Source organism: Tympanuchus pallidicinctus, unplaced genomic scaffold (assembly GCF_026119805.1).
Source record: "Tympanuchus pallidicinctus isolate F22 unplaced genomic scaffold, pur_lepc_1.0 scaffold6, whole genome shotgun sequence".
Taxonomy (NCBI): Eukaryota; Metazoa; Chordata; class Aves; order Galliformes; family Phasianidae; genus Tympanuchus; species Tympanuchus pallidicinctus.
The window spans coordinates 13,967,090-13,993,881 of NW_026294780.1; the positions used below are offsets into that span (position 1 = coordinate 13,967,090).

General features: G+C 40.5%; 2 protein-coding genes across 6 annotated transcripts in view; one reads left to right on the forward strand and one right to left on the reverse strand.

The window, feature by feature from the left end:
• Positions 1 to 3,809, reverse strand: part of TMCO3 (transmembrane and coiled-coil domains 3) — a 29,014-nt gene extending 25,205 nt beyond the window's left edge. For all 4 annotated transcript variants that reach the window (XR_008211688.1, XM_052705907.1, XM_052705906.1 and 1 more), the window contains exons 1-2: positions 3,585 to 3,809; positions 1,593 to 2,135 (exon numbers count right to left, since the gene is read on the reverse strand). Coding sequence is in view for 3 of the 4 variants with exons in the window: in XM_052705907.1 (XP_052561867.1) it covers positions 1,593 to 2,039 (447 nt within the window). In the remaining variant the exon portion in view is untranslated. The remainder of the gene's footprint in view (positions 1 to 1,592; positions 2,136 to 3,584) is intronic.
• A 118-nt stretch (positions 3,810 to 3,927) lies between these two features.
• Positions 3,928 to 25,933, forward strand: DCUN1D2 (defective in cullin neddylation 1 domain containing 2). 2 transcript variants are annotated; one of them, XM_052664470.1, is made up of 7 exons: positions 3,928 to 4,042; positions 6,103 to 6,319; positions 8,448 to 8,616; positions 9,291 to 9,421; positions 20,485 to 20,567; positions 23,305 to 23,401; positions 24,665 to 25,933. In XM_052664470.1, exons 1-7 carry the CDS (start codon positions 4,040 to 4,042, stop codon positions 24,742 to 24,744), a joined length of 780 nt encoding a protein of 259 aa, XP_052520430.1. In that variant the 5' UTR covers positions 3,928 to 4,039; the 3' UTR covers positions 24,745 to 25,933. The 2 variants fall into 2 exon arrangements, with proteins under 2 accessions (XP_052520430.1, XP_052520431.1); XM_052664471.1 differs by lacking the exon at positions 3,928 to 4,042 and adding an exon at positions 4,898 to 5,024.
• Positions 25,934 to 26,792: the final 859 nt, after the last annotated feature.

Genomic DNA, 26,792 nt, shown 5'->3' on the forward strand with positions numbered 1-26,792 from the left:
CTAACTACTCTAACTACTGTTAGAGAAACAAATACTGCTTAAACAATCATGTAAGTGACATAAAGAGTGATATAAAAGATTGCTTGATTGAATAAATCTCATGACATACCAAAAAAGACTACACAACCCACTTCTGCAAAAGTTAAGCTCTTACAGGATGCCCCTCTAAAACAGCACTACACACAGAAGCCTCCTTTTATGAAAGAAAAGAAGAAGGAACATTCAAGCTCTACTACAGATCTCCCTCTGTTTGTTTTACAATCATATTGCTGCCAAGAATTAGGTAAATGAGACAAAAGGTTACAGACGGCTTCACTGCTGCTATGTGAAGAACTCTAAGAAAAAAAAAGTAAAAGAAAAAGAATGTAGCCATGTCTGCTGTTTCTATGCAGCAGAAGCTGGCACTGCCATTAACTGCCAATATCAAAGTCATCCTGAGTCACTGGAACATACACGGATCCAAGCTCCTCATTACCAAATTCATCATAATCCAGTCTTTGTTTGCACAGACTGCTCCAGTTTCCTCAGTCTGCATCCTAACTTCTACTCCCAACAGCCTTTCCTCTCACTGTTCACTGCACTCCCTTGTACACAACAGTGCCTTGCCACTCCTCACCTGGCCTGCATGTGTCTCAGACAGCTGCCCTGCCGAGGTTCTCCTCTCTGCCCCCTGTAGCTTAACTGTGCTTTTTCCTTTTGCCCCCTTTCACAAGAACAGCCCTTTCTTTAAATTAAAAAAAAAAAAAAAAATGCAAAGAAAATTCCTAGCATTTTTCTTCAGTGGTTGAGGGGCAGAGGCTAGGAAACAAGTAATTCCAATGCCAAGTCAGCTAAGCAACATTTCCTCTCAATGGCAGACTTTCAGTACATGCTCTGAGTGCTACCAGATTGGGTGCCAGACCGTGCAAGCCCTAACAGGTCTGGATTGACCTGAAAACCCAAACTTTCCATTAAGTACTTGAGCTCTCTGGTTACACACCCCTGCTTTTCTCAGTAAAGTTCCCTCAATCATCTCTTCCTCGGAGGTGTTATTTTCCAAACCTGCAGTTCCTAGGCTAGGAATACTACACCAAGACAAAAAAAAAAACCAACAAAAAAAAAACCAGACACCAATATTTCACACCTCCATTTTACTAACATCCATATGAGTACAGAAAATAAAGGAGTTGTTCTGCCAGGATGATGGGTTTGGGATGAGCAATTCTCATTTCAAGTGGAAAAAACATTTAGTATTTGGTGAATTTGTTGCCTTATTTCCATTCTGATAATCCAAGTGATTTATACAGCTCTCCTGTGTGCAGACTCACCTCGTCTTCTTTCAACACAGTGTTTGATGTGGGTCTCGCAATTATGCTCAGCTTTGTTTTGAAATAACTATTGCCTGCTACTAAGCTTTCAGATCTATTCCAGAATTCTAATTTTGCTAATGAAAACAAGCACAACTAATTTCATTCAAAAACTATTTTAAAATGTAAATCTTCAGTTTCATGGAGATCTACTTATTTGTATAGAACAGACTGAAAAAGCATCATAATGAAATTAAAATATTACTATTCTAGTAATAGCCACAGCGGGGGTGGAGAGTAACTAACCTTAATTGCAGCTTCTCTCAAGGCTTCCAGTCTCTGCCTACTGCTTTCTTTCATATTTACAACGTCTTTGTAATCGCCCTGTAGAGCTCTCTGAAGGCCGTGGATCGCCTGAAAGACTGAGTTTTCACTTTCGTTGAGTTCCTTTTGGAAAATTTCAAAGGTGTGCACCTGAAAAAGTTTCTCTTCATCTGACAGCCCAGCATCTTTCTCAACCGCTCTTATAGCATTTTTTAATTTGTTGAGCACAACATTCTTCTGGCGAAGGAGACCAGATAGTTTTCTGCAGCTCTCCATCACCCACTGCTTTCGCTGAGTAATAACAGCTCCTTTCCCACGGTGCAGCTTGATTGCGTGCTTTACTACATCTTCGTGCTCTGCAGTATTTCCTAACTGGCCACAAAGCAGTGAAGTCAACGTCCATAGGGAAATAAATCCAGGCACCTTCATTCTTCAGTTTTTACTGCTGATGGGAGGAAGTGATAATCCACAACTGCTCAGAGCTTTCTGCTACATGGTTTCTGCATCTCCAGGACACACAACGTGCTGTAAGACAGTACCAACCAAACATGGTCATGTTGGGGTGCTGGATAAACAAATTACAAAGCAAACCAAAAACTTCATGTTACACTGCAATCTTTTATATAACATAGATTGCCTCCTTCAGTCAATGTTAGCAAAATTAGAAAAAGCCCAAGGTCACTGATAAGATTTTGTTCCCTCCTTGCCTATTTTCTAGAGATTATCTTGTTTTAAAAGCACTGTACAGAATGCTTACTCATCTTACATGGTATTAATTTGTGCTTCTTCTTAAAGAAAAGTCATTAAAAATACTATGCTGTGATGCCATTGGTTGTTGTACTTCAACCCAGCACCAGAACACATTCTTCCTTTACATCAGTAAATCTCTCCTAGTTTTTATCTTAAAAATTTGTATCACATCCAATTGTTGCTTATGCAGTCTTAGAAGCACCAACACATTCAATTACATGAAACATAACAAAACAAATCTTAACTGGAAGAGATTAAGTTATACATTATGCATGAGCAAGAAACATTTCTACAGGAAAAAAGGACAACGGGAAATGGCTTCAAACTAAAAGAAGGGAGATTAGATTGGATATAAGGAAGAAGTTTTTGATAATAAGCGTGGTGAGGCATTGTTTGCCCTGAGAGGTGGTGGATGCTCCCTGGAGACACTCAAGGTCAGTCTGGATGGAGCTCTGAGCACTCTGATTCAGCTGTAGGTGTCCCTGTTCATGGCAAGGAAGTTGGACAAGATGGCCTTTAGGGGTCCTTTCCAATTCAAACGATTCTAGGAGTCTATGAAAAAAAACATGAGCAGGGCTTCCTGGACGTTTAGATCACAGACCTCAAGGCTGAATGGTCTGGAGGCATTATTTCAACACTAATTGGTCCTCAGGATTTAAAAATAGACTTACAAGAACACTTGAAGTGATAACAGCATCATTCACAAGATTATCTCCCAGAAAGTTCTTTAAAGTCCATATTTAAACTACACAGTTTATCCAAGCAGGATAAAATTCAAGAATCCATTTCCACCTCTCAGCACCCACAAGAGAAAGACCACTGACGTTACAGTCAAATAGCCCACAATATTTAAAAACAAGCCAACTCCACACAGCACCTCCCCACACCCAAACCGTGTGTCTGAAAGCGTGAAAGATGCTGCTCGAACTGCAGCGCTCAGGGCCGTGCTCACCGCCCTGGGATCGTGACATCCACGCAGAAGAACGAACCTTCGCAGCCGTCCCGAGGCGGTCTGTTTCCCGCCCGCAGACACACGGCGGTAACACCCAACCCCCGGGCCCAGCCCTTTCTCGCACCCACCTGAGAGCGGCTCGGGGACGCGCAGGGGAGGAAGGGAGCGGCGAGGAGGAGCCGCGAACCCCCTCCCTGCGTCCCGCGGTACGGGGGAGGCGACCACGAAGGGAAAGAGGCCGCTGCCCGCCCGTCCACCCCCACCACACTCACCTGCGGCAGAGAGGGACGGAGCGGGGCCGGCAGCGGCCGGGACGCGACAGCAGCATGGAGCGAGAAGACAGCACCAACAGCCTCGCCCGGCCCGCAGCGGCCGCCCCTTCGCCCTGCGCCGGGGACCGAGCGCCGGCGCGGCGCCTTTAAGCGCAAGGCCGCACGGGAAGCGTAGTCCGGACGTGCCGAGAGCAATAGGACGGAGCTGTTCCCTCCCCGTGCCGGGAGCTCCGGGCGCGGTGCACGACTGGAGTTGTAGTCCCCGTTCCGGCCGTACCGCTGCCGGCAGGGCCGCGGGCGCGCAGCCCCGAGCTCCGCGTTCCTCTCCCCGCAGCGCGGCCGCTGATAGGCGGCGCCGGCCGGGCCGCTGCGCGCCTGCGCGGGAGGTGCTGGTGGTAGCGGCAGTGGCGGCGGCGGCGCCGGGCGGTGAAGTTGGTTAAAGCGCCGGTGGTAAAATGGTAGGTGGCAGGCGCGAGGGAAGCGGGCGGCGGACAGCGGCGGGTGCGGCGCGCTCCGCTCCCCTCCCCTCCCCTCCCGGCTCCTCGCGCCCTGCGGGCGTTCCTCCGCTCCTTTCCCCGTGCCCCTCCGGGCTGCCGGGTGCTGCGCCATGCCCGGGCGACCCGAGGACGGGGCGGCGGGGGGCGAGCAGCAATCAGGAACGGCCGCTGCGCGCGGGGGCGGCGGGAAGGTCACCCGGGGCGGGCGCTCGGGGCCGCAGCACGGCGCCGCGTACCTTTCCCTTTTTTGGGCTGCGCCGCCCGACGCCGCAGAGTCCCTCCGCCGCGTCCCCGGGGCCGGGCCGCCTTCGGGCCCCCGAGGCGAGGGGCTGCGGATACTGCGGTGCTGCCCCACGGCCTCCGCCGCTGCGTTCCGCGGCGGGGCTGCTCTTCGGGGGCGCGACGTCCAGAAACGCCCCCCCAGCCTCGTAGAGAACGCGTGAGTTCTCCGTCTCACGCCGTCGGGAACTCCCAGGGCAGCGAGAGCAGCGAGCGGGCGGCCGCGTGTTCTCCTCGAGTGACCCCGCTGCGTGCGCTTCGGCCCCTTGTCGCGGGGCTCTGTCGGCACTGCCCTCGCGGCACCTGGTGCGCACGAGGAGGGGTTCGGTCCGGGGGTACCTTAACCATTAGCGAGAGCTGAAAGCTTGCTGAAGGAGCCGATAGTAGCCGAGCAAAACGCTGTTGAGATTTTCTTCTCTAAACACGTTGTAGTTATTTTCCCTAGTAGGGTTGTTTTTTGTTTTTTGTTGTTTTTTTTTTTACTTTCCCAAAAAGCTGCTTTCCATCTTTCTGCTTATATAAAATTGAGAAGTGTTAAGAAGGACTGAAGCTCGTACCTTGTTCACGTGACACATTTCTTGTGTCGGGTCCACCTGCAGTGGAGATGTCCCATCCATGTGTGTAGGAGAGATAACAAGGGTGCTGAGAGCTGCCCCAGCCTCTGGTACCGTGCTCCTCCTCTGATACTTATGGGGCTGGGACATTGATCTTTCTATTTTATCCCCTCATGCAGTATTCTGCTGTATCTGCCTTAGCAGCAGGACAACTGCAGACAGCTTTCTCAGGTTACTTCCTTGTTGCACCTGACTGTGTGCAGTTTAACAGAATGAGGAAGTGCTGGAACACAGGGATTTAAGTTACCTTCTCCTCCTTCCATGTTGACCCGTAGTACTAGCAGACTTTCTCCCCATAAAATCCCTGCTCCTACCTCTTGAGTTCTCCAGAAACATAGGGATGTGGTGTAGATATAGCTGCTGCCATGAGCTAAGAGAAACTCCTTATGGGCTCCTGTGTACCACTGTAGCGGGCTGCTTTGTTGATTTATGTATTAATAGCGTAAATATCTTTTTTCCTTTCAGAGTGCATTGAAGTTTTAGGTCATGGTTTTGAGAACTTTTTAGTTTCATTATAGCATTCAACGCGTCTCTAGCACGTGCTTTATTTTCACTTGGCCTTCTGTCTTCTGTTGGCAGAAGTTATGTAAAAATGGGAGAAATACTTCTGTCTTCTCATGTGATCATTTAAAAGAATGAAACTGTCCATTAGTGCTAGGAAAATGTCAGGAAAACCACTAGGCAGATTTCTGTTTTCTTCAGTTTACAAAGGACTTGTACAGAAGCTGAGCTTCTGTACATTGGGCCTCTGTGGTTCCTTGTGTTTATAAGCAATGGATGTATTTTCAGAAGATAGCCATATTGTTATATGATGAAATTTGTGTTTGCTCATGATACAGAACAGAAAAACGCTCTTGCATATGTGAGCAGTAAAGCAGGAATACAAATTGATTACTGCCAGAATTTTTGCTGTTAAAAATGTATGTATAGATGCTGTCATTCATATTTGCAGAAGAAAACACTGTCTTTTTAACTGCAGGAGAGCAAGGCTTTTGTCTTCCTGTAATTGTGAAGTGAAGGTTCAGCAAGAAAACTAAAACCTTTTAAATATAGACATTAGTAGTAGAATGCTGAAACAAACTTCTGGATTAGCTTCATTGACTTTCCTGCTTCTTTTGCATCCCAAAGCATAAGCTTAAATCATCTCAGAAGGACAAGGTCCGCCAGTTTATGGCGTTTACTCAGGCTGGGGAAAGGACTGCTATATACTGCTTGATGCAGAATGAATGGAAGCTAGAAGTGGCAACAGACAACTACTTCCAGAATCCAGATTTGTACTACAAAGAATCCATGAAGAATTCAGTAGACAGGAAGAAATTAGAACAGCTGTATAATCGATACAAAGGTAAGGCTTGTTTTTCTTTTCTTGTTGTGGGTTTTGTTGTTGTAATTATGTCACTTGGGTGGTATCACTCTGGCTCATCCCTCTGCCACTCTGAAGGAGCTCTAAGGAAAGACTGTGAACTTCTGCTATTCACTTTGTGTATGCAGCACTGAGATAAGAATGAGAAAAGTGTGATTTTTCCAGTAGGAATTTATTTTGAACTCTACGGGAGTGTGTGCCAAAGTTGCGTATTGAACACTAAGAGCATTTAAAACCTACTGTGTGGAAATCTTGTCAGCTGCATATGTGGAAAGGGGAGTAGAGCTTATTATGGAACTTAGTTGATTTACTGCTGCTGGCTGCTATAAGATACGTGGATGATGTACTTTGTGCAGCAAAAGAACACACGTGATCCTGTACTAATATTTGGAGGAGTTTAGTTCAGATATACTAGTATTTCTTTGCTTTGAAATCAAAAAGCATTTCAGGTAGCATTGTAGCTAGAAATCTGTCTGAACAGTAAAATAAAAACCCTCAGAAAATTAGTCTTGAAGCTCCATCCTTGTTTTACTCTTTGCACTTGCCTCTTCCTGCAAAAATGATGCGTCTGTTTGGATGGGCTTGGTAGGAAAACAGGGAAGTGGGATAAAGGCAAAGTTGTTTCTTCAACAGTTGATTTTTTTTTTTAATTTTTTTTTAACTTCATTTCTTAAAAAGAACAGAAAAAATAAAAGGAAGAGACAGTAGCATAAGAACATATGTGATCCAGGTAATGATGCTTTTGGGAATGTGGCCATCTGATATGAATGCATGCGTTGTTCTTTACATTTTAGTGCAGGGCATGCAGGAAGCATCATTACAAGCTGCTGCTGGGATCCATAAACTTTGTGTTCTAAAAATGAACTCTAACAATTAATCAACTATGATTTTATGTACTTTTCCTAATTGTAATGTATGATATGTTTCATATACACTTTATCTTATCATACTATTTCCACTCTTTCTACTCTTGAAATCATACGTTCTACTTTGAGCATAGACTTTCTTCAATACTTCATTATAAGGTGATAATGGAGAGACAAAGAATCAGAGAAACTGTAGAATTTGCTCTGTGTATGTGGAAAAAGTCTAATTAGTTAACCACTCTGTTCTGTGTCTTAGAGATATATATTTTACTGTTATAATGTATCTGTATATACTTGTGTTTTGGTCTTTGCATATTGATCTCAGGGATTGCTTGGTCAAAAATATACATGCCAACTCACAAATGCTGTAAAGAATATAGAAATTTGGTCAAAAAACCTACAAATATTATTTATTAGCAGTATTCTAGCAATAGGAAACTGTCCCACTTGTGTCTGTGAAAGAAAGCTCAGCCAGTTATCTGTCTGGCTAGCAGCACACCTCTGCAATTCTAGCCCAGATCACACTAAAATTATAGACTTAAAACTTTCCAAAGATTGGAAAGAATACAATTAAGGGTTTGATTCCTTGATTTCAGCACACGTGCATTCTGCTTTCAGATCTTCAGTTACTCTCAAAATATATAAGAATGGCATTTTACCTCTCTTAGAACTGCATCAGGTTTAGCTTGAGGCCCTGTTATGCTGAGGCATTGTTTGAGCCATGGTGCGGTAACCTTCCTAACACATGAAAACCAAAAATGCTTCAGTCAACTGTGGTCTTTAAACAGTTGTAGTGTGTTTTCATCTATTGCTATGAAGAAAAATTCTGTGGGCTTACTGGGTAGGTTTTTGTTTGGCTGGTTAATAACTTTACAACATGCTAACCAGTCAATACATTGCCTTGTGATGAATTTACCAGCTTTACTGTGTTGTGGATTCAGTCAGGCTTATTTCTTTCTGTTAATTCATATATTGCACAGAGCATGATGGAGAGAAGGTATCTGTTTTGTTAATGTTACCTGGGGAATGTAGAAAATAATCACAAGCCAGTTCTTAGGGAAGCTAAGCAGAAAACCTAATTCACCTACTGTTATTCTTCAAGGTACTTAGAACTAGATTTCAAGTGAAGACATTTGTGAAGCTTAAGTAAAACCAAAAACTTGAATTTTGCAGCGTATCAGATGTGCTGATGATGACTATTGTTCTGAACAATTACAGTGATCCTTTTGTATTTTCAACTGCAGACCCACAAGATGAAAATAAAATTGGCATTGATGGAATACAACAGTTCTGTGACGATTTAAGCCTGGACCCTGCCAGTATCAGTGTTCTGGTCGTAGCGTGGAAATTCAGGGCGGCTACTCAGTGTGAATTCAGTAAAAAGGAATTTGTAGATGGCATGACAGAGCTGGGGTAAGTATCCGTGTCTGTGTAGTTCAAAATGCAAGGCCTGAGCTCAGTTTCTCACTAGAACATTTGAAAAGCTGGTTGTAACTGTGCTGAGCTTAATAGCTGCTAAAGACCTGTAGTGTCCTGTCATCCTGACAGCGGCACATTACTGCACAACCTTAACGATGGGCTTGGGAAGGCAGAAGTAGAATGATTCTTATAGTACAGCAAGGAAGAGAGATCTTGTAGAATCATGGAATATCCCAAATTGGAAGGCACCTGTGAGGATCCTTGAGTCCAACTCCTGACTCTGCATGGAACCACCCAAAAATCAGACCTGATTATATCATTGTCCAGATGCTCCTTGAACTTGGCAGCTTGGGTCTGTGACCACTGCCCTGGAGAGTCTGTTCCAGTGAGGTTTATATGGTCAGCATTAAGAACAGAATATCATCTATTGTTGAATTCATAAACTCATGAAGAGACTGCAAAAGCAATCCTGCTTTGGTTGTGTGCTTATGAAGACCTATGTATAATGTTCCATCTCAATTTGTTTAGTAAAGGTGTATGATTGTTCATATTTTTAAAAAGGCTTTCCAAAAAGACCTCCTCTTTTTAAGGTAACTATTGTTTTGTTTTGCTCTGAACTAATCCTTAAAATAACCAGCAGTAAAATAATGTAAACTCTTTTGCAACAGGTGTGACTCCACAGAAAAACTAAAAGCTCTATTGCCACGACTGGAACAAGAACTGAAGGATCCAACAAAGTTCAAAGATTTTTATCAGTTTACTTTTAACTTTGCAAAAAATCCTGGACAAAAAGGTCTAGGTAAGTAGAAAAAGTGGGGAAATATGTAGAGGCAGTGAACTGAATTCCTAATACATCCAGTAAAGTAGTTGTGTCATCAGTGATTCTGTAGTAAACTTGTTGTGGATCATTTTTCCTGAGTTGTCCTCTCTTCTGTTCTCTCAGTTAATCTCTTCTTTAATATTCACACGGAACAAATAATTTAATAGAGATTTCTGTTAGTTTTGATGTTCTCTCCTCTTGTCAAAGCAGTTCTTAGACCTCTGACATAAAATTATGTTTAAAAAAAAAAAAAGAAAAAACGAAAACTGAGCTAATGAACTTGTGTTTTCTGTTTTGTTCAGAATAAAGCTGAAAGAAAATCTCATATGAGCTTGAAAAGTGAGAGAAAACTCTGGGCAGAAGTTATTGTTCTTTTTAGAATTTTTAGCTTTAAGCCACAGCTTTTATGTGAAGTTTAAAAAAAAAAAAAAAAAGTTATGGATTTAGTTCAATGCTAGTGAATAGAAATAGGTGTGCAGTGTAACAAGTATTAGTGGAGTATTCTCTCTAAATTCTGAGATTTATCCAGATCCGTGTCTTGTATTGCTGTAGTAAAATGGATATGTTATTTACATTCAAATGTTTTATTCTCAAAAAATCAATATTTATAGCATCATTTCATCATCATTGTTCTGTTTGTGTAATGGTTAAGAGGAAGTTTCTCTCAGAGGGTGGTGACGCACTGGAACAGGTGGACAGTGATAGGACAAGGGAGAATGGTTTTAAACTGAGACAGGGGAGGTTTAGGTTAGATGTTAGGAGGAAGTTTTTCACACAGAGGATGGTGACACACTGGAACAGTTTGCCCAAGGAGGCTGTGGATGCCCCATCCGTGGAGGCATTCAAGGCCAGGCTGGATGTGGCTCTGGGCAGCCTGGTCTGGTGGTTGGTGACCCTGCACATAGCAGGGGGTTGAAACCAGATGATCATTGTGGTCCTTTTCAACCCAGGCCATTCTATGATTCTATGAAGTGTTTGGTTTCTTTTTTGCCTAGCCACTTTTCTGTGTCTGCATCACTAGATAATGTACATTAATGAGTAGTCTTTCTCAAAAATTGTTGGAAAGTAAGTGAAGTGGAGGAACAGAATGCTGATTTGGGCTTTCTCAAACAGTGGTGTCTGTTCCTCATCCTTTAATGAGAATTTCTTTGAATAACTTGGAATGCTTTTAGTCAGTTTTGAGTTTGCCTTTATCTTTTGCTGCAATTTTTTTTCTCATTACTCTTGTCATTTTTTCATGGGTCACATGCCACCAATTCAGACAAAAAGGAAATAGTTACACAGTGGTTCTGAGTAGCTGGTTGGAATTCAAGTTCATCAACTAGTTGTTTGTTTTCTTGCCTCTTCATGATGAAGTCTAGTTCTATCAGACTGCAGGAAAAAGTTATGGTGGAGGCTGGAGTTTCTGGAACACCTGAAGAAATATTACAAATAGTTTCCTGTTTTAATTGGCTCTCTTCCAGCTTGAAAGTCGTACTTGGGAAATACGTCTAAAAAGCTTTTCACCTAAGTCTGTACAAAGAGAGGGGAGGGAAGGCAGCCCAACCCAGATTATGGAACTGAATGTACTGTTTATTTGACATGAGGAGGAAAAAGGAATCTACTTGTGTTCCACTACCCTTCTTTATTTGGTACAGAGGCCCTTTCATTTGTAAGTGTCTTCTCTGTTTGAAAGGTGCTTCTTAGCAATAAAACACCAAAATGTCGTCTTGCACTAAAAAAGTAAAGTTTTAGTGAGATAAACTATGCAGTGCAGAAAGAAAGTGTAAAACATGCTGTAGAAAAAGTTGATTGAAACTGTTACTGGTGTCAGGTTTGAGGAATTATAATAATTCTAACAATACTTACAATGTCTTAATTTCAAGTGATGCCTAATTCACAGTAACTTGGGGATGGTTTTGGTTAAGCTCTGTTTTGCTAAGGTGACTCTAGATATTAAATCTAAAAGCTATTTCTCTTATTTCTGTGGAGATGCAATTTTCTGTTCAGTGTAAACTTGGACTGCCATAGGTTGAGTAGAAAAAGGATGCGGGCATGCATGTTGTCTAATATGCATTTTTGGGTTCTTCAGGTCACTGATAGCTTAGACAAACAAAAATTGGTTTGGACATCAACACCACATTGGTTTGGAATTGCACTTTTCTCAAGAAATGCTGTTAAATTCAGTGAAGCAGATAAGTGGACGAAAACAAAATAGACTGGTGTTTACTTTATACTTCTTTCTCCTCTGATTATTCTGAGAGTGATTATTGTTCTCTTTCAGCAAAAAGTTTTTCAGCAAGTTCAGTCAGTTGCCCTTCATAGAAATGCTTTTGTGCTGAGAGCTCTGGTATTTTCAGTTGCTTCTAATACAGGATTAGGTACTTTTTTATTGCATAGTGTATATTCTGTACACTTTGTATTTTCTGTTTGTTCATCTTTACTCGTTCTCTCCACAATTATATGGAAGCATGTGGTATTTGAGTCCCTATGACTGCAAGACGTATTGTCGAGGAGATGCAGGAACATGTCTCATTGACAGACTAAGCCCACTTCTTTCTTATTCCAGTGTGGAGCTGGTAGAAACCTCTATCTAACTCTATCTAGATCCTTTTGAAGTGCAGATCTCTTCTTCCTTTCCACGTGCAGACTGGATGACATACAGTGCTGTGTAAACATAGATGCTCCTAAGCTGTTGTCCTGGCCGCTTTCCTTAATTTTTTTTTCTGATGATGTGCTTCAGTGACAGTGTTTGCCTGTCCATTTCCATACCTTCACATCTGAATTAGGCTTGAAGACTGTAAGCTCAGTAAGCTTACAGAAAGAATAAAGGTGAATAGAATTAATAAAATGGAAATAACAAAAGGAATTATTTTCTGCCTTTCAATTGGGAAATATTTTAATGTGATTTCTTTTTTCTGAGGCTTGAAGTATCTACTGCTTCCTCTTACTACATGGGGAACTACAGGGAACTAAAACCATGAAGTCTGGTAGCTGTTGCACTCATTGCTTAGGGCAGTGACCTGCAGATGGAAATAACTTCTTCATTCTCAGGTATACATATGACCTGTGAATACTCCTATTTGACAAGTAGTGTCAGTGACAAACTGATGCTCTAGTAGTGAATCAAGTTCTTTGCTTGATTTTTTTTTTATTTTTTTTTTTAATGTTTTTGATTACTGTAAAAAAAATAAAACATCTGTTGTTCACTGTGTTCAATGGTGTGCAAGCAAGACATCCTGCCTTGCCTCTTCAGTTTCAGTAATTATCTGCAGAGTCTGGGGTCTAATTGGTGTTGATCCTTTGGCTGAAAAAGTTGGGCAGCCACTGCCTTTTCTTAATATATTCTTAAATTTCTGACAGCAGGTCTTGTACATACATGGCAGTGTTTATTTATGGTTAGATTTTTTTCTGTTTTTTTTTCCTGTAAATTAAATCTATGTTCCTGAGTTCTGAAGCTCAATACATACACATCTACCATAAATACGTATACAAGCATTTTCCTACAGTTAGTAAAAGCTTCTTACGTATCTGGCATATGTATGTCATCCCTTACTCTCTAGACTGAGTTAAAAACAAATATGCTGGTAATTAAAGTAAACAAATAAATCTTCCAAATGATCTATTATTTCCTTTGCAGTCCAATTGATCTAACTTTCTCATCTTGTAGGTAAGAAAAAACTTAGCATTCCCTGTGCCTTCGATATTTTGCTCCTTGTTTTACAACTCAATATTGTTTTGTTTTTTTTTTTTACATTCTAACACTGACAATATCTGCATGCTGTGGTCTATTATTTTTCTTGTTTTCTGCAAAACTGCAATACACTCTCTTGATCCCTGTCTTCAATTTTTGCAGTTGATTATTCCTACTGGCTGTATTGCTTTGCACTTCTCCTTAATGAAGCGCTCCCTGTTTAAAGTATTTTGGGGTGTTTTGGGTTTGTTGGTTTTTTCTTTCATTTTGTGCAGATAACTTTGAATTGTAATCCTGTGCTTTACCGTGTTATGCTTTATCTAGGTTTTGTGTAAGTGGTAGATTTAATTAAGATTTCCTTTGTTGTATCATCTGAATTATGTGTTGGACACTGTTAGATACAGGATTGACTCCTATGTATGAGTCATGTTTTCCTAGTTCGGAAAAGAACAATTGAGAATCAATACTTCAGTGTGGTCTTCTAGAAGCACCTTTGACTTCTGTGGAGTCTAAAGTATGACAGGTAGCAGTTTGAATTTGTTTCAGTGTACTGTGATGAATTTTGCCACGTCCAACTTTGCTTTCAAAACTGAAGTTCTAGAAGTTCTTTTGGGGATTACTGTCAGTCTCCAGAGAAACTTTACCTGGGGCGTACCTCTGGGGGGGAAGAAAACAAACCAAAGTGTTCATATGTCACAAACATTTCTTTTCTAGGAGACAGCATCTTTTATTTATTGACATTATTTGTAAGGAAGGGAGTAGAAAGGAACGGAAGGACTTTTTGGTGATGGAGCACTAAAAAAAAAGAACCAAAAAATGAAGAATTTTAGTGGTACCTGACATCGTTTTCTTTCATGGCGCAGTGAATTTCACTGCAGGAAAGCAGTCCTGGCTTTTTTTTGGCAGTTTTGTGTTGGTTTTATTTCTTTTTTAGAACCACCTGTCTTCTACTGCTTCTTTAATTTCTTTTTATTCTATAGTTTCCCTCAGAGCAAGATATTCTGCCTTTACATTATTAGTTGGGAGGAATCCTCTCTAGTAAATTCAGTTGCATTGATTCCATCTTGCCCCAAAGTAGGCACAGAGTTCAGTGTTCATTCCGAGAGGTAGGACTGCCATTTATTTTAGTCTCTTTCTTTTCCATGGTTTGGTGATACCAGGGAATCTTTCTCTTTATATCTGCAGCAATTCTGTCTCTGTAGTCTCATCCAACTTGAATTTCATTTATTTTTATTAGCTTAATAATGTTAAGTAGTATGCTTCTGTCTGAACACAGGCTCTTTAAAGAATAAAAGTAGTAGCAGTCCCCTTAGGTGATAGCTCATGTAAGTAGTGAGATGCAGGAAGCAAAAGCGTATTACCAGGATTTCCTTTAAAACAAAAGCTGTGTTCTGATTGCAGTGCTTAGGATCCAACTGTCAAGTCTCTTTCAAATACGTCTGAATAGATTTGATTATTGTCTAAGAAAAAGATGTCTGTTCATGAGTGTTAAATCTCTTGCCCTCTGAGTGGTGGACAGAATTTGGGAAAAGAGAAGTTCCACAGAGCAGTGCCATCTCAGTGCCTGTGTATTAAACCAGCAGACGCAATATTTGGATATGTTAAGGTTCATCTGAGTGCTTTGTGATTTTTAGGTAATGTGAGAGGTATGGTTTATTAAGGTCCAGTTTTCAAGGAGACTTTGACAAAGAATTACTATGGATAACTGCTTCTGCCTGTTTAGTCTGCTTTCTCATAGTCTTGCTACTGTATTTACTATAACAACTCTTAAGCTTTGCCAAACGTACTTGGAGATCTTTATCTCACCTTTTACTCCAAGTTTTAGCTTTTTCAACTACAGTCAGTGAAATTTTGCATCCTAGCTCTTGTCTGATTAAAGAATAAGATTATAGACCTTCGGTCATGTTGTGTAGAGAGCAGTCGAGATTTCCAAGGCCACTGTTCAAGCGCAAAACAAGGCCTTAGCTCCACCTTTCCTTGTTTTGTTTTTGAACCTGGTACTTACTGTGAGTCTCTTAATGGATCTCCCTTTTGAACCTCAACAAGATTTGTTCAAGACATTCCTCATGCTCAGGACTTTAACTACAGTTTGTTTCAGCACAGTGGAGGCACTTAACCCATTCCTTCGCAGTCTTCAGCTTTCAACATGGAAACAAAAAGATTTGGTCCTTCGTCACTCCTTTGTGGTCCCTTCACCTACTTACTGGCTCAAAAGGTTGTGCTTCCTTCTCTCTGCCAGTTTCCTGGGATCAAGCAAGACATGATACATGAAGAGGGCATTCAGACTTGAATCAAATGTTACCTCAAGACCAGAAGAATGACTATCTTTGCATCCGGTATGTGGACTTCAAGGAGGTTGCATCTTCTGTGAGCAGATGAGTATAATGTGCTCTTTTTAATTGAAGCAGCGTCATCTTTAGCTTTCATCATAGCATTATCTCAAGTTTGAGAGTCTTTAGAGAAGCTTAGCCGTTAGACGAGGATATCATTTTCTTTCTTGCTAGTTATCAACGTTTCCTTCACTTTCTATGAAGAATTAGATTGATCCATTTGTAGAGTGCTTGTAAGAGCGAGTAGATGAAGAAACTGAGGGAATTCAACAAATTAATTTCATGTTTATTTTGGAAGAGGTCTGCGAATACTGTATTTTAGGTGTTTGAATAGCCTTGGTCTGTCTGTATGGTCTTTGTTCTATTTTTGTTTGTTTTTCATTCTGACAACACCTGCTATTTAAGAGAAATTCAGTATAGGACATGGTGCTCTGATAAAAAAGGCTTATAGTGGCACCAAAGATGAGGTGTAACTTCCAGTTCTAGTAATGCCTTGTTGATTATTTTACTCAGGTTTGGCTCTTAATTAGGATATGTATATCCAGACAACTTTAAGTCATCACTTATTGATTGTTTGAACTGCACGTGGAGAGATTTGGAAAGACAGAAGGCTGGTAAGACTGGCTATAATCAGATTTATTATCCTGCACTCAAACTGACATTTCGATAGTTATCTTCTTCTAAGCCTGGCTCACATTTAGAAGCAGTTTATCTGCTTTTGTACAATTGATGCTCGAGTTGAGCACGAAGGGTTCCTCATGGAATCAGTCTGCTTCAGCATGGCTGATACTGAGATAGAGTTAATAAGCAGCCAGACCCTCTGATTTCTGCAGAGATCTTCTGAAGTCCACATACTGTGATTCACCATGCCTCCCCGTCCACCAGAGACTTAATTCTGATGCTGTGCATTGTGTCCTCAAGCACAGCACTGGGGAGCTCCTGGATAATGGTTTTGCCAGAGATAAACGGCTACAACTCAGCTGGATCCTGAGTTAAGCCAATTCCAGTGTTTGCTTCATACTCCTCTCTTTCTTCTATGAGAGTGCTCCTAATTATAGATAAAGGTTGTTTTGCTCTAAACATTTGACAGTTTGCTGAGGGGTTTCCAGGTTGATTCCTAATGGTGTTTTCTTGCTATTCTATGTAGATTTTACTTGTTTATAAAAGAAAAATGCTATGATTAGGAAATAAACTATTTTTGTGTCCACATCAGTAATTTGGAGTCCCAAGAAGACTTAAAATCGTTCAGAGGCAAGGAATCAAGTAACTCACTGAATCTTGCAAATATTCATCTGATGGTTTTTTGGTGAGGATAGTATGATAGTTTAGTTCTTTAGATTCACACTTGTTTCCACCATTTCTACCTATGCACCAGTTGGTTTGGGTTTTTTTTTTGTATTTTTTTTTTTTTTTACACAGCGCCCAGGAATTTTATTGAAAGAAAATAATTATTTGTGCAATGTAGGTTTTGTTTTAGCTTTGTAGATATGGGGTTTTTTTTGTTGTTTTTTTTTCCTGTGACCACAGTAAGGAAACATGAGGAAAGAGATCAAAGATATTAACCCAATGATCTCTTAAGGCAAATTACATGATGAAGTTCAGTCTCTCATAAAGGTTTAATATAATATTTATTATAGGCAGTTGAATGATGAAATAGATTTGTCTTGCTTTTGTCCAGATTACTGTACCTAACATAGCATAAAAAATTAGAGCTTCTTGGATACTCTTGTTTTCAGAATTGTAGAATAAGATTTGGTTTCTTTGGAAAGAAAATCTCAAGCGAAGGAACTCTTGGCTCTGAAATTTTCATTTCAGACTCCTCAGGTTTTTTTTCTTGCTTATTTGTTCTTTAATCTTTATTACCTTATCTAATAAAAGCAACTCTTTCCTCCCACAACCTTTGTTACATTCTTAGCTAATTTTCTCTTTTGCATCTGAAAGTGGGGTAACACTACCAGATTCTTCCTATTACAAAAAGTCCTGCCCATGCAGTTAGTTGAGTACTCTTTGAATACTGAGCATGGGGCTCTTTACAGGCTGCTCAGTCTTTCACAAAGATGACTAGAGTAACCTAGAAAAGCTTTATAACATTGATAAGAAGATAATGATTTGTTTCCAATCTCTCATACATGGTAGATTATACTATCATAATGCACAGAAAATAGTGTGCCAGTTACAGATTTTATGAGCAACCGTGCCTAATATTGAAGATTCTTATAAATCTTTTTTTTATACTGGCCTCCAAATTAGCTATTTTGTTTTCTGCCTATTTTTTCCTCTCATGTCAGTAATTTAAATGAATTGGTTATTGTATTCTGACAGCTTCAAACATAACTGCATAAACAGCTCTGTTGGTAGTGCTGTCTGAGAGAGCTGGAAAGCTCTATTTGGCAGAGGGATGACAAGTGAGTGCTGCAATTCCAGAGTGCTGTTTTGGCACAGCAGGTCTAAATGAACTTAATTTCATGTCCCTCATAAATCCTGCTCTCCAATCATTTCCTTGCAATCTGATGATTTATCTGTTTTCTTGCTTCCTTGATTACTCGTGTGCACAGTGACTTCATTCCCCATATCTGAAATCAGAGCAAAAGAATAAAGAACTTGGTCTAATTTTATTTTTTTTAATTTAGAAATCTAATCATGAACATTTTTGTGAACAGAATAGGCATTTGGTCAAATCTTGAAAGTAGATACAGTCTGTCCAACTAGTAATGTTCTTTTTCCTTCTCCACAAGTTGCGCTAGTTTGGTATCTCTGGTCCTTGCTTAGATCTTAGTTTCCATAGGTTCATGCAGCTGTCTTTTCATTTCCAATTCTAAAACTCATACACTGTTTTTTGTACAAAACCAGCATAATTACAATTTTTTTTTTTGTCTTTTATAATTGTTGCTTTCATAACTGTGCAACACTGAGATACATATTCTTAAGACTGCATAAGAAATTCCCATCTTGCAAAAGCATCTTTCTGTGGGATGCAGAATTCATGGCATGAGGCCAGAGAGGCTGTGGGGTCTTTTCCCTGGGGATCTCAGCACTGCCTGTCCACAGCCCTGGGCACCCTGCTCTGGGTGCCCTGCTGGAGCTGGGATGGGCCTGAGGGACCCAGAGAACACTGCCAGCATCAACCAGCCAGTGGTTATGTGAAGGCTTTTTTCCCTTTCTTATTTGTTTCTGCTTTAATTTTATAGAACTGTGCTCACTGTAGCAAATAAAGGAACTCCTCAGCATTAGAGTTTATCGATACTACTGTCAGCAGCCTGATGAGGAACTGAATCCTATAACAGAATCTGAAGGCCTGGTTTCTTCCAGCTGCTTTTAAAATTGGTGCCTAAACTAGCACCATTGCCATTTGTTCTAATATCTCTTCAAGTTTTTTACAGGTGAGTGGTGAGGTGCTGGAACAGGCTGCCCAGAGAGGTTGTGGATGCCCCGTCTCTGGAGATGTTCAGGTCCAGGTTGGATGGGGCCCTGGGCAGCCTGGTCTAGTATTAAATGGCAAGGTTGGTGGCCCTGCCTGTGGCAGGGGGGTTGGAGATTCATGATCCTTGAGGTCCCTTCCAACCAGGACATTCTGTGATTCACATCGGTTCATGGCCTCCTCTTTCCTTACTTTTTTTTTTTTTTTTGGTATTACCTCTGACTAGCTTTGCTTCTTTGCCTGTACATTCTTCCATTTTTCAAGGAATATTTCATCAGAAGTATGTAAACTCTTGTGCTATGAAACTGTTTTTTCTTCAAAGTACATTTTGCTTGATGCTTGCCAGTGCTTACAAGATCAGCTTGGAAAAGTTGAGTCTGCATAATGAAGCCTGAGTGAATGGAGTCAAAGCCAGACATTTCACAGTGTAGTTTAGGAACTCGTAAGATTATTTGAGTTTCTCCCTTCCCGTTTCTTTCGCTTTTCATTTGGAATAACAGATACAAATAATTAATTTAAAATTTCTATCATCTTAGTCTGGGCTCCACTCTCTTATGAAACAGGCTCTAGAAAACTAGCTGTGTTGAAATCTGGAACTTCTCTTTCAGGTACGAAGCCAGGTGACACTGGCTTTTGCTTTGTCATAAGACATGCGCAGTTCCAAATACCACACTCCCCTCTTAAAGGCAGGCCTGGCTTCCTTTACATCTGCTACTACCATAGTCTTTTCTGTTAAGTTTCATATTTGGTTTATACTTAACCTACACTAAAAGCACCAATTGAAAGCATTTTGTGGTTTGAGAAAGGATGTGCCTTTTGTGGTTGCATGATGACGTGTGAATCCATGACAGTGTTATCTGTGAGACTGAGCAGAAGCTGTTAGGTATTGTTGCTGAGAATGAAACCAGCCTTCAAGAAATTCTTTTTCTACCCTTATCCTGCATCTAATATTGCTCCCCCTTTTCCACTTGAACATGTGGCAGTGCTGCAGCCTCCTGGTGGTATGCATAAACTGAGCCCTGCTGTTAGATTGTGGTGTAGAGTAGGATGTGCTTTATGGACTTAAGTTTTCAGCTTTGGTTCTAGGTGTTCTTCTGATAAATGATTCTGGAAGAAGAAAATTGTATTGCTGTAAGGGCTGCTGTAATATTATTAGGCCCAGAGAAATAGTTTTTTCCACTCCCTCTTGTCTTTAAAATCCCATTCCAGCCATGCATATCTAAAATGTGATAAACGTACAGTAATTGGCACCTGCAAACTTCAGTGTTTGGGTTGCTGTCAATATGTGCCTCTTTTTTGCTTTGAGTCTGTTGACAGGTTTACTGATAACGGGTGTGTGTTGTTGCTGGAGCTTAATTGCATCTTTAACCCAGCACTGCTGGGCAATAATGGAAAGACTTCAATCTTTAGGACTGTAATGTTCAATATGCAATTTTTACCACCATCTCTCACTTTCTGCCTTTTGGGTCAGTAAGCACCTTTTTCTTCTGTCAGCTCTAAAAATTTTAGAAGAATAATTCATTTATATCATAACGTATTGGATGTGGCATTGTTTAATTGTAACAGAGCTATTGCTTACAATGTAATGTAACGTTTGATGGTTTTGCTTTCTGTCTTGCAGATCTAGAAATGGCAATTGCATACTGGAATTTAGTCTTGTCAGGAAGGTTTAAATTTCTAGATCTTTGGAATAAATTCTTGTTGGTAAGTACACAGTCTCTTCATCTCTGACTGTTGTAGTCCGCAGTAGTTTGGCTCATGTGGGTGGTACTGTGCTCACAATAAAGAGACAGACTTTCTAAATGCCTCCTTCTAAAGTTCCTCCTTTTTGTAAGCTGATATAAGAGAGTCTTAGACCAAGCCAAAATAAATCATCTTCATATAACTTTCCAGTGGAGAAGAAAGCAAAAAAGATGTAGCAAAGCAATAGTGCATTCTACTGGCTTAATCTTGTATCCTCCTACTTACAATAACTTCTGCATGAAATGAGGCCATAACTGCTGATCGAACTGATGTTGTCTTTATTCTCAAGACAGCTGTGATTGCTGTTAGCCACAGATTTGTGCCATGCTCTGCCTTTAGTGGTATTAATGCATAAACTGTTTTGTGGTTGGTTGGTTGTTTTTTTGTTTTTAAAGTCAATTCTGTTGTGACTGACTTAACCTGAGAGGCAACTTTTTAGCAGAAGTTCTTTCTCAGAGTAATTATTTTGATTCACTTTGGGTAATAGCTGTGAACTGATCTTGACAACTTTGAATTATCAGTGCAGTTCTGTGGGCAGTGGAGTAAAGATGTATAAATTAAACTTTAGAAATTACAAAATGTTCTTAATAAAGAAGTGATCTATTCATCCATGTTCCATTTCTATGTACTTGCAAAAAATGTTTAATTTATTTGGACTTTTCAATTTGATTTTTATCAGTAGTTCAGGAGAATAAAAAGTTTCTTCTGTACTTTTTTCTATATTTTTCAAGTGTATGCTTTTCATAATAATTGCTAATTTATTTTTCTAACGTTTTGGGGCAGTATATTTTCTTCATTGACTATATGTATCAATTTCATTGAGAGAATCTATGAAAATATTTTACATATTAACTGCCTTAATACACTTAGATCTTAAAACATGTAAATACATATATATACATATCTGCAAAAAGTTCCATTCAGTGTGATCAAATCTGTTACAACAAACAGTTCTACAGAGCTAGCAGTACTAATGTTCTGTTATAGACTGTCTTATTTTGCTACAAACATTTAACCTGAACCAAAACTTAAGAAGAAATGCATGGATGGGGGAGAGAAAAAAACAAACAAACAAAAAAACTAAATAGCAGCAAGCTAAGGATTCTTTATGGTGTTATATTTTAGTTTGCTTGTTTGTTTTTAAGGAGCCTTTTCTAGGAGATAATGTTTGCTTGTTGTATCTTGACTGGAAAAAAAAACTTGGTTTGCTGTTGTGTTGGGTGTCAACTTCATTTTGATCAAGTTCTGGGTTTTTAGAAAGGCAGTTTGTTAGTGCTGCTGATGATTAGTGCATTAAAAAATACAGAAAAACCCATTCCACCGAGCCTGTTTTTACACGCAGTTACAATTTCCTGCTGCAAATCAGATCTAGGTTTCAGGAATGAAATTGAATTTCCAGTTAATCACCCCTGCTGACTTCATTTCATCTGTTGATACTGCTGCATTACTTGATCCTACAGCTCACAATTGCTTAGATGTTGTGATTCTCCACGGTATCTTCCATACCATATGTTTCTGCTGCTTTCCTTTAGAGTAATTGAGGCACTTCACTGACCATCCTTTGAGTTGTTTCTTTTTGCTAAGCTGGCAGAAAACACCATTCAGATAAAACTGCATTTTTCTTTCTCTGGGCTACTCAGGAGGTTTCTCATGGGGGTCAGAAAAGTGCCAGAGCTTGCTCAGATTGTTCTGCAGAATTGTGTGGCTGGTTGTGGTGTGGAACAGAAAGGATGGAAAGAGAAGGGAGGGTTGCTTATGGCCAGATCCTTGATCCAGTTGATCAAGTTGGGGCTGGTATGGGGAAGTGGAGCAAGGTGTTAAGGTTCTGAAGGGGATTGAGAGGAAGAAAGAAAGAGAATGCAAAGGCTGACTAAAAGCTGAGAGAACACTGACTAGAACGGAAGCTTGTCTGCGTGCTGCTCAAACTGGCCACGCTGGAAACAAACTAGAAATTGGGCAAAGATGTGGTAATGGAGAATAGAACAAGTGGAGCAAATGCAGATGGGGCGCTACCGTGAAGGAATAGAATCATCACAGAATGGTTTGGATTGAAAGGGACCTTTTAAGATCACTTGGTTCCAACCCCTTGCTGTAGGCAGGGACATTACTCTGTAGACCAGGTTGTTCAAAGCCCCATCCAGCCTGGCCTTGAATGCTTCCAGGGCGGGAGCATCCACAGTCTCACTGGCAGCCTGTCCCAGTGTTTCACCACCCTCACAGTAAAGAATTCCTTCCTAATACCTAATCTGAATCTACCCTCTTCCAGTTTAAAGCCATTTCCTCTTCTCCTGTCACTACCTGCCCTTATAAAAAGTCCCTCTCCAGCTTTCCTGTAGGCCCCTTGAGGTACTGGAAGGCTACTTCACTAAAGGCTGGGATTATGGATCCAGAACGTAGCCTGGGAGTGAAAGGAGAAAGGCAGGTGCAAGTGCAACTGTAACTGTATTGAAAAGACAGACTAAGTAAAGGTAGGATGAAAGGGCTCAAGTTGAAGTGGTTGGGCAATGAGATCCATAACTGGAAGTGCAAAGTACATGCTTTCTTTCTTTTCCACCTTTCTTAGTAGCAGTTTATTTTGTAGTTTCAATTTATTAAAATAAATAATTGTACACCACCTGTTTTTGTGCATGTCAAAATAAAATACTTCTGTGCAATTTACAAATAGATTATATTGAACAGAAACCTTCTTCTTTTATAGGAACATCATAAAAGATCAATTCCAAAAGATACTTGGAATCTTCTGTTAGACTTTGGAAATATGATTGCAGATGATATGTCCAACTATGATGAAGAAGGTAAGCAGTGTCTGAATATCATCAAAAATTGATACATTATTGAAATACTGCTTTAAATAAAACAGAATATAGAATCATACAGTGGTTTGGGTTAGAAGGGACCTCGAGGATCATCACGCTCCAGCCCCCCTGCTACATGCAGGGCCACCAACCTCCCCATTTAATGCTAGACCAGGCTGCCCAGGGCCCCATCCAACCTGGCCTTGAACACCTCCAGGGATGGGGCATCCACAGCCTCTCTGGGCAGCCTGTTCCAGCCCCTCACCACTATCTTGGTGAAGAACTTCCCCGATATCCAACCTAAATCTTCCCTCCCTCAACTTCAAACCATTTCCCTTTGTCCTGCCCATTATGTACTCTTTCAAAGAGTTGATTCCCCTCCCGTTTGTAGGCTCCCTTTAGGTACTGAAAGGCTGCAATGAGGTCACCCCACAGCCTTCTTTTCTCCAGGCTGAACAAGCCTAGCTTCCTCAGCCTGTCTTCACAGGGAAGGTGCTCCAGTCCCCTGATCATCTTTGTGACTCTTTTCTGGACCCTCTCCAAGAGCTCCTTGTCTTTCTTGTACTGGGGGCTCCAGATCTGGCACAGTGCTACAGATGGGGCCTCACAGGAGCAGAGAGGCACAATCACCTCCCTGTCCCTGCTGGCCACCCCTCTTCTGATGGAGCCCAGGATACCATTTGCCTTCCAAGCTGCAGGAGCACACTGCTGGATCATGTTGAGCTTTTCATCCATCAGGAATCCCCAGTCCTTCTCCGCAGGGCTGCTCTCAAGGGCTGCTCCTTCCAGTCTGTATGGATACCTAGGATTCCTCTGGCCCAAGTGCAAAACCTTGCCCTTTGCTGTGTTGAACCTCATCAGGTTCACCTGGGCCCACCTTTCAAGCCTGTTGAGGTCCCTCTGAATGGCATCCCTTCCTTCCACCATGTCAGCTGCACCACTCAGCTTGGTGTCATTAGCAAACTTGCTGAGGGTGCACTTGATTCCATCATCGGTGCCACTGATAAAGATGTTACCTGTTGCCAAAACATTAAAGATTAAAAACTTGCTATAATATGTTGATGAAAGGTATATAATGGTGTGACAATATCTTTACAGGTAATATCTGAAACTGTTATGGTACAAGTGTCACAGTATTGCAGTACAGAGATACTGCAAACTGCAAAACTGTATGTCTTTTTTTTTTTTTTTAAATCTTTTTAGAGACTATGCCAACTTATTGCCAATAATAATTAATTTCTGAACTGCATGCCTTCTCCTTAGGAGCATGGCCTGTTCTTATAGATGATTTTGTGGAATATGCACGACCGGTAGTCACAGGAGGAAAGCGTAAAACTTCCTAACCGCAGACTCATCAACGTGGACTAAATGCACAGTCTGAACTGCATTAGGTAATGAAGATTTGTTGGCTGATAGCTGTGCACATTGTTGCTGGTTTCAGTGGTCATGGTGAGATTCCAGAGACAAAATGGAAATTCTTCCTTTCTGCCTAACGAAAATGATGGTTGAGTTGTGGACGTTTCGTGAACAAGCTCAGAAGATGGTCCAGGCTGATTGCAGGCTATTGGCTTCAATTATTGTACTGGTTGTATCATATAGGATGTAGATTTTGCATGATTTTATACTTTGGAGAAGTTTAACTAGAGGCCATTTTATTATTGAAGTTTTGACAGCACAGCATGCCATTGAGTTCATGATCCAAAGTGAACACCAGCAGTCAAATAAAGAGAACTGTATTATATTGTACCTATATTAAAGGCAGTATTTGTGGTATATAAATTAAATCCCTAAATAAAACTTATGCAGTATGTTGTGTTTTTATAAAAGTTAGCTCTGTGGATGTCTTAAAGAGAATTGTAAAAAACATGCTGTTTTATATTTGTATTTATATTTGTAAGCCTTAGCTACAGAGATTGATCACATCCAGCCTTTTATCTTCCACTGAGGCTGACTTCATCACTGTGTTCTTGAAGTGCTTGCACATGCATTGCTGAGAAGGAGCTGCTTTTCTATCCTGTGTTGTGACTTCAGGTTTTTGTTCACCATTTTAAAGTTGACTTTGTGCAACCAAAGATGCTTTTATAATTCACCTTTGATATCATTATTCAGCTAGTCTTTACGTATTTTTTTAATTTGAAATAATGGAGTGGTAGAATATAACTTGTAGCCTGAAACATCATCAATTCTAGCAAGATTCAACAACTTGGGAATGCAGTTCCTGACACATCTAGAATGTAGGCATGCATACGCCTGGGCGCTTCAGTAGTTGGCTTCTACTTTGGAAATAGTTAGAAGTAAAGAAACTTCACATTAATGATGATAGTCTTTGGATATTTTGTATATTCAGTAATGTTTATGTGAGGGGGGGAAAAAAATAGCATCACTGATCTCAAGGCTAGTCGAATTGGATCTGAATGTGTTTTTCTCCCCTCTCAGTAGCTATCTATTATAAAGTGCATAAATGTCAATATCCTTCTTCCCAATGTCTTCCAATGCTTAAGCACAAGGCTTTTTACACAGGGCTCTTCCAAATACTACCTCATCAAAAAGAGGTGGCCATAGCTTCTGTCAAAGTTTGTTAAAGCAAGGAGTTGCTAAAGAATATTTACAGGTATGATTAGATACGTGTGCTGTAATCAGAGCTGCATAAATAGAAACAGAAGAATTGGAGAAGATTTTGCATTAAGTTATATAGCATATCTATTTGGATCACATCAGGTAACTTCAGTATTGCATGATCTTATTCCATAATTGTGAGGATATAAAAACTTATAAAAAATAAGTCTTCTTTTTAAAAAAAACCTCTAAAAATTAGTTTCACATAAGCAGTCAGCTTTCGTGTATGGCGGTGAAGCCTACAAGAACAAATGTACATACTGCATACAGAGAGCTTACCTTCATTCTTCTACTTGACAAAACTTCAGTTGTGCATGATCTTTAAAAAGCAGGGCTTAAAAATTAACCAATTTTCTATGTGTAGGGAGATAGCAGGCAAGTCACAAATGCCCAACTAGTTGGTTAGTATTCATCTTCTCACCCAAAGCAGTTTCCAAATGTTGGATCTTGCATGACAGCCGCTAGATGTCAGTGTCTCAGTCTTCAGGCGCTTACCTGTATTGTGCAGGAAATGAGCCTGTTAGTTAACACGTACTCTGACTTTCTTCTTAGAAGGGGATTTGTGTACATAACTCCAGCATTCTATGCAAGTCAACAGAGATTTAAAAACAGTATGACGCTCTTTGTAACGCATTCGATTTTTCTACTTGGCTTACTCACAACTAGAAATTTCTGTGTCTGTCCTGTAGGCTTGGGAGAATAAATGTTACATCCAATGGCATCAACTGCTTCTATCCAGCCAATAGCAGTGGAGTGCTTTCAGTTCACTATGTCA

Bases quoted from the DNA above. Each gene is read 5' to 3' on its own strand.
- DCUN1D2 (XM_052664470.1), top strand. The intron at 20,568-23,304 runs GTAAGTACACAG...CTTCTTTTATAG, and splicing joins TTTGGAATAAATTCTTGTTG to GAACATCATAAAAGATCAAT. The intron at 23,402-24,664 runs GTAAGCAGTGTC...CCTTCTCCTTAG, and splicing joins GTCCAACTATGATGAAGAAG to GAGCATGGCCTGTTCTTATA.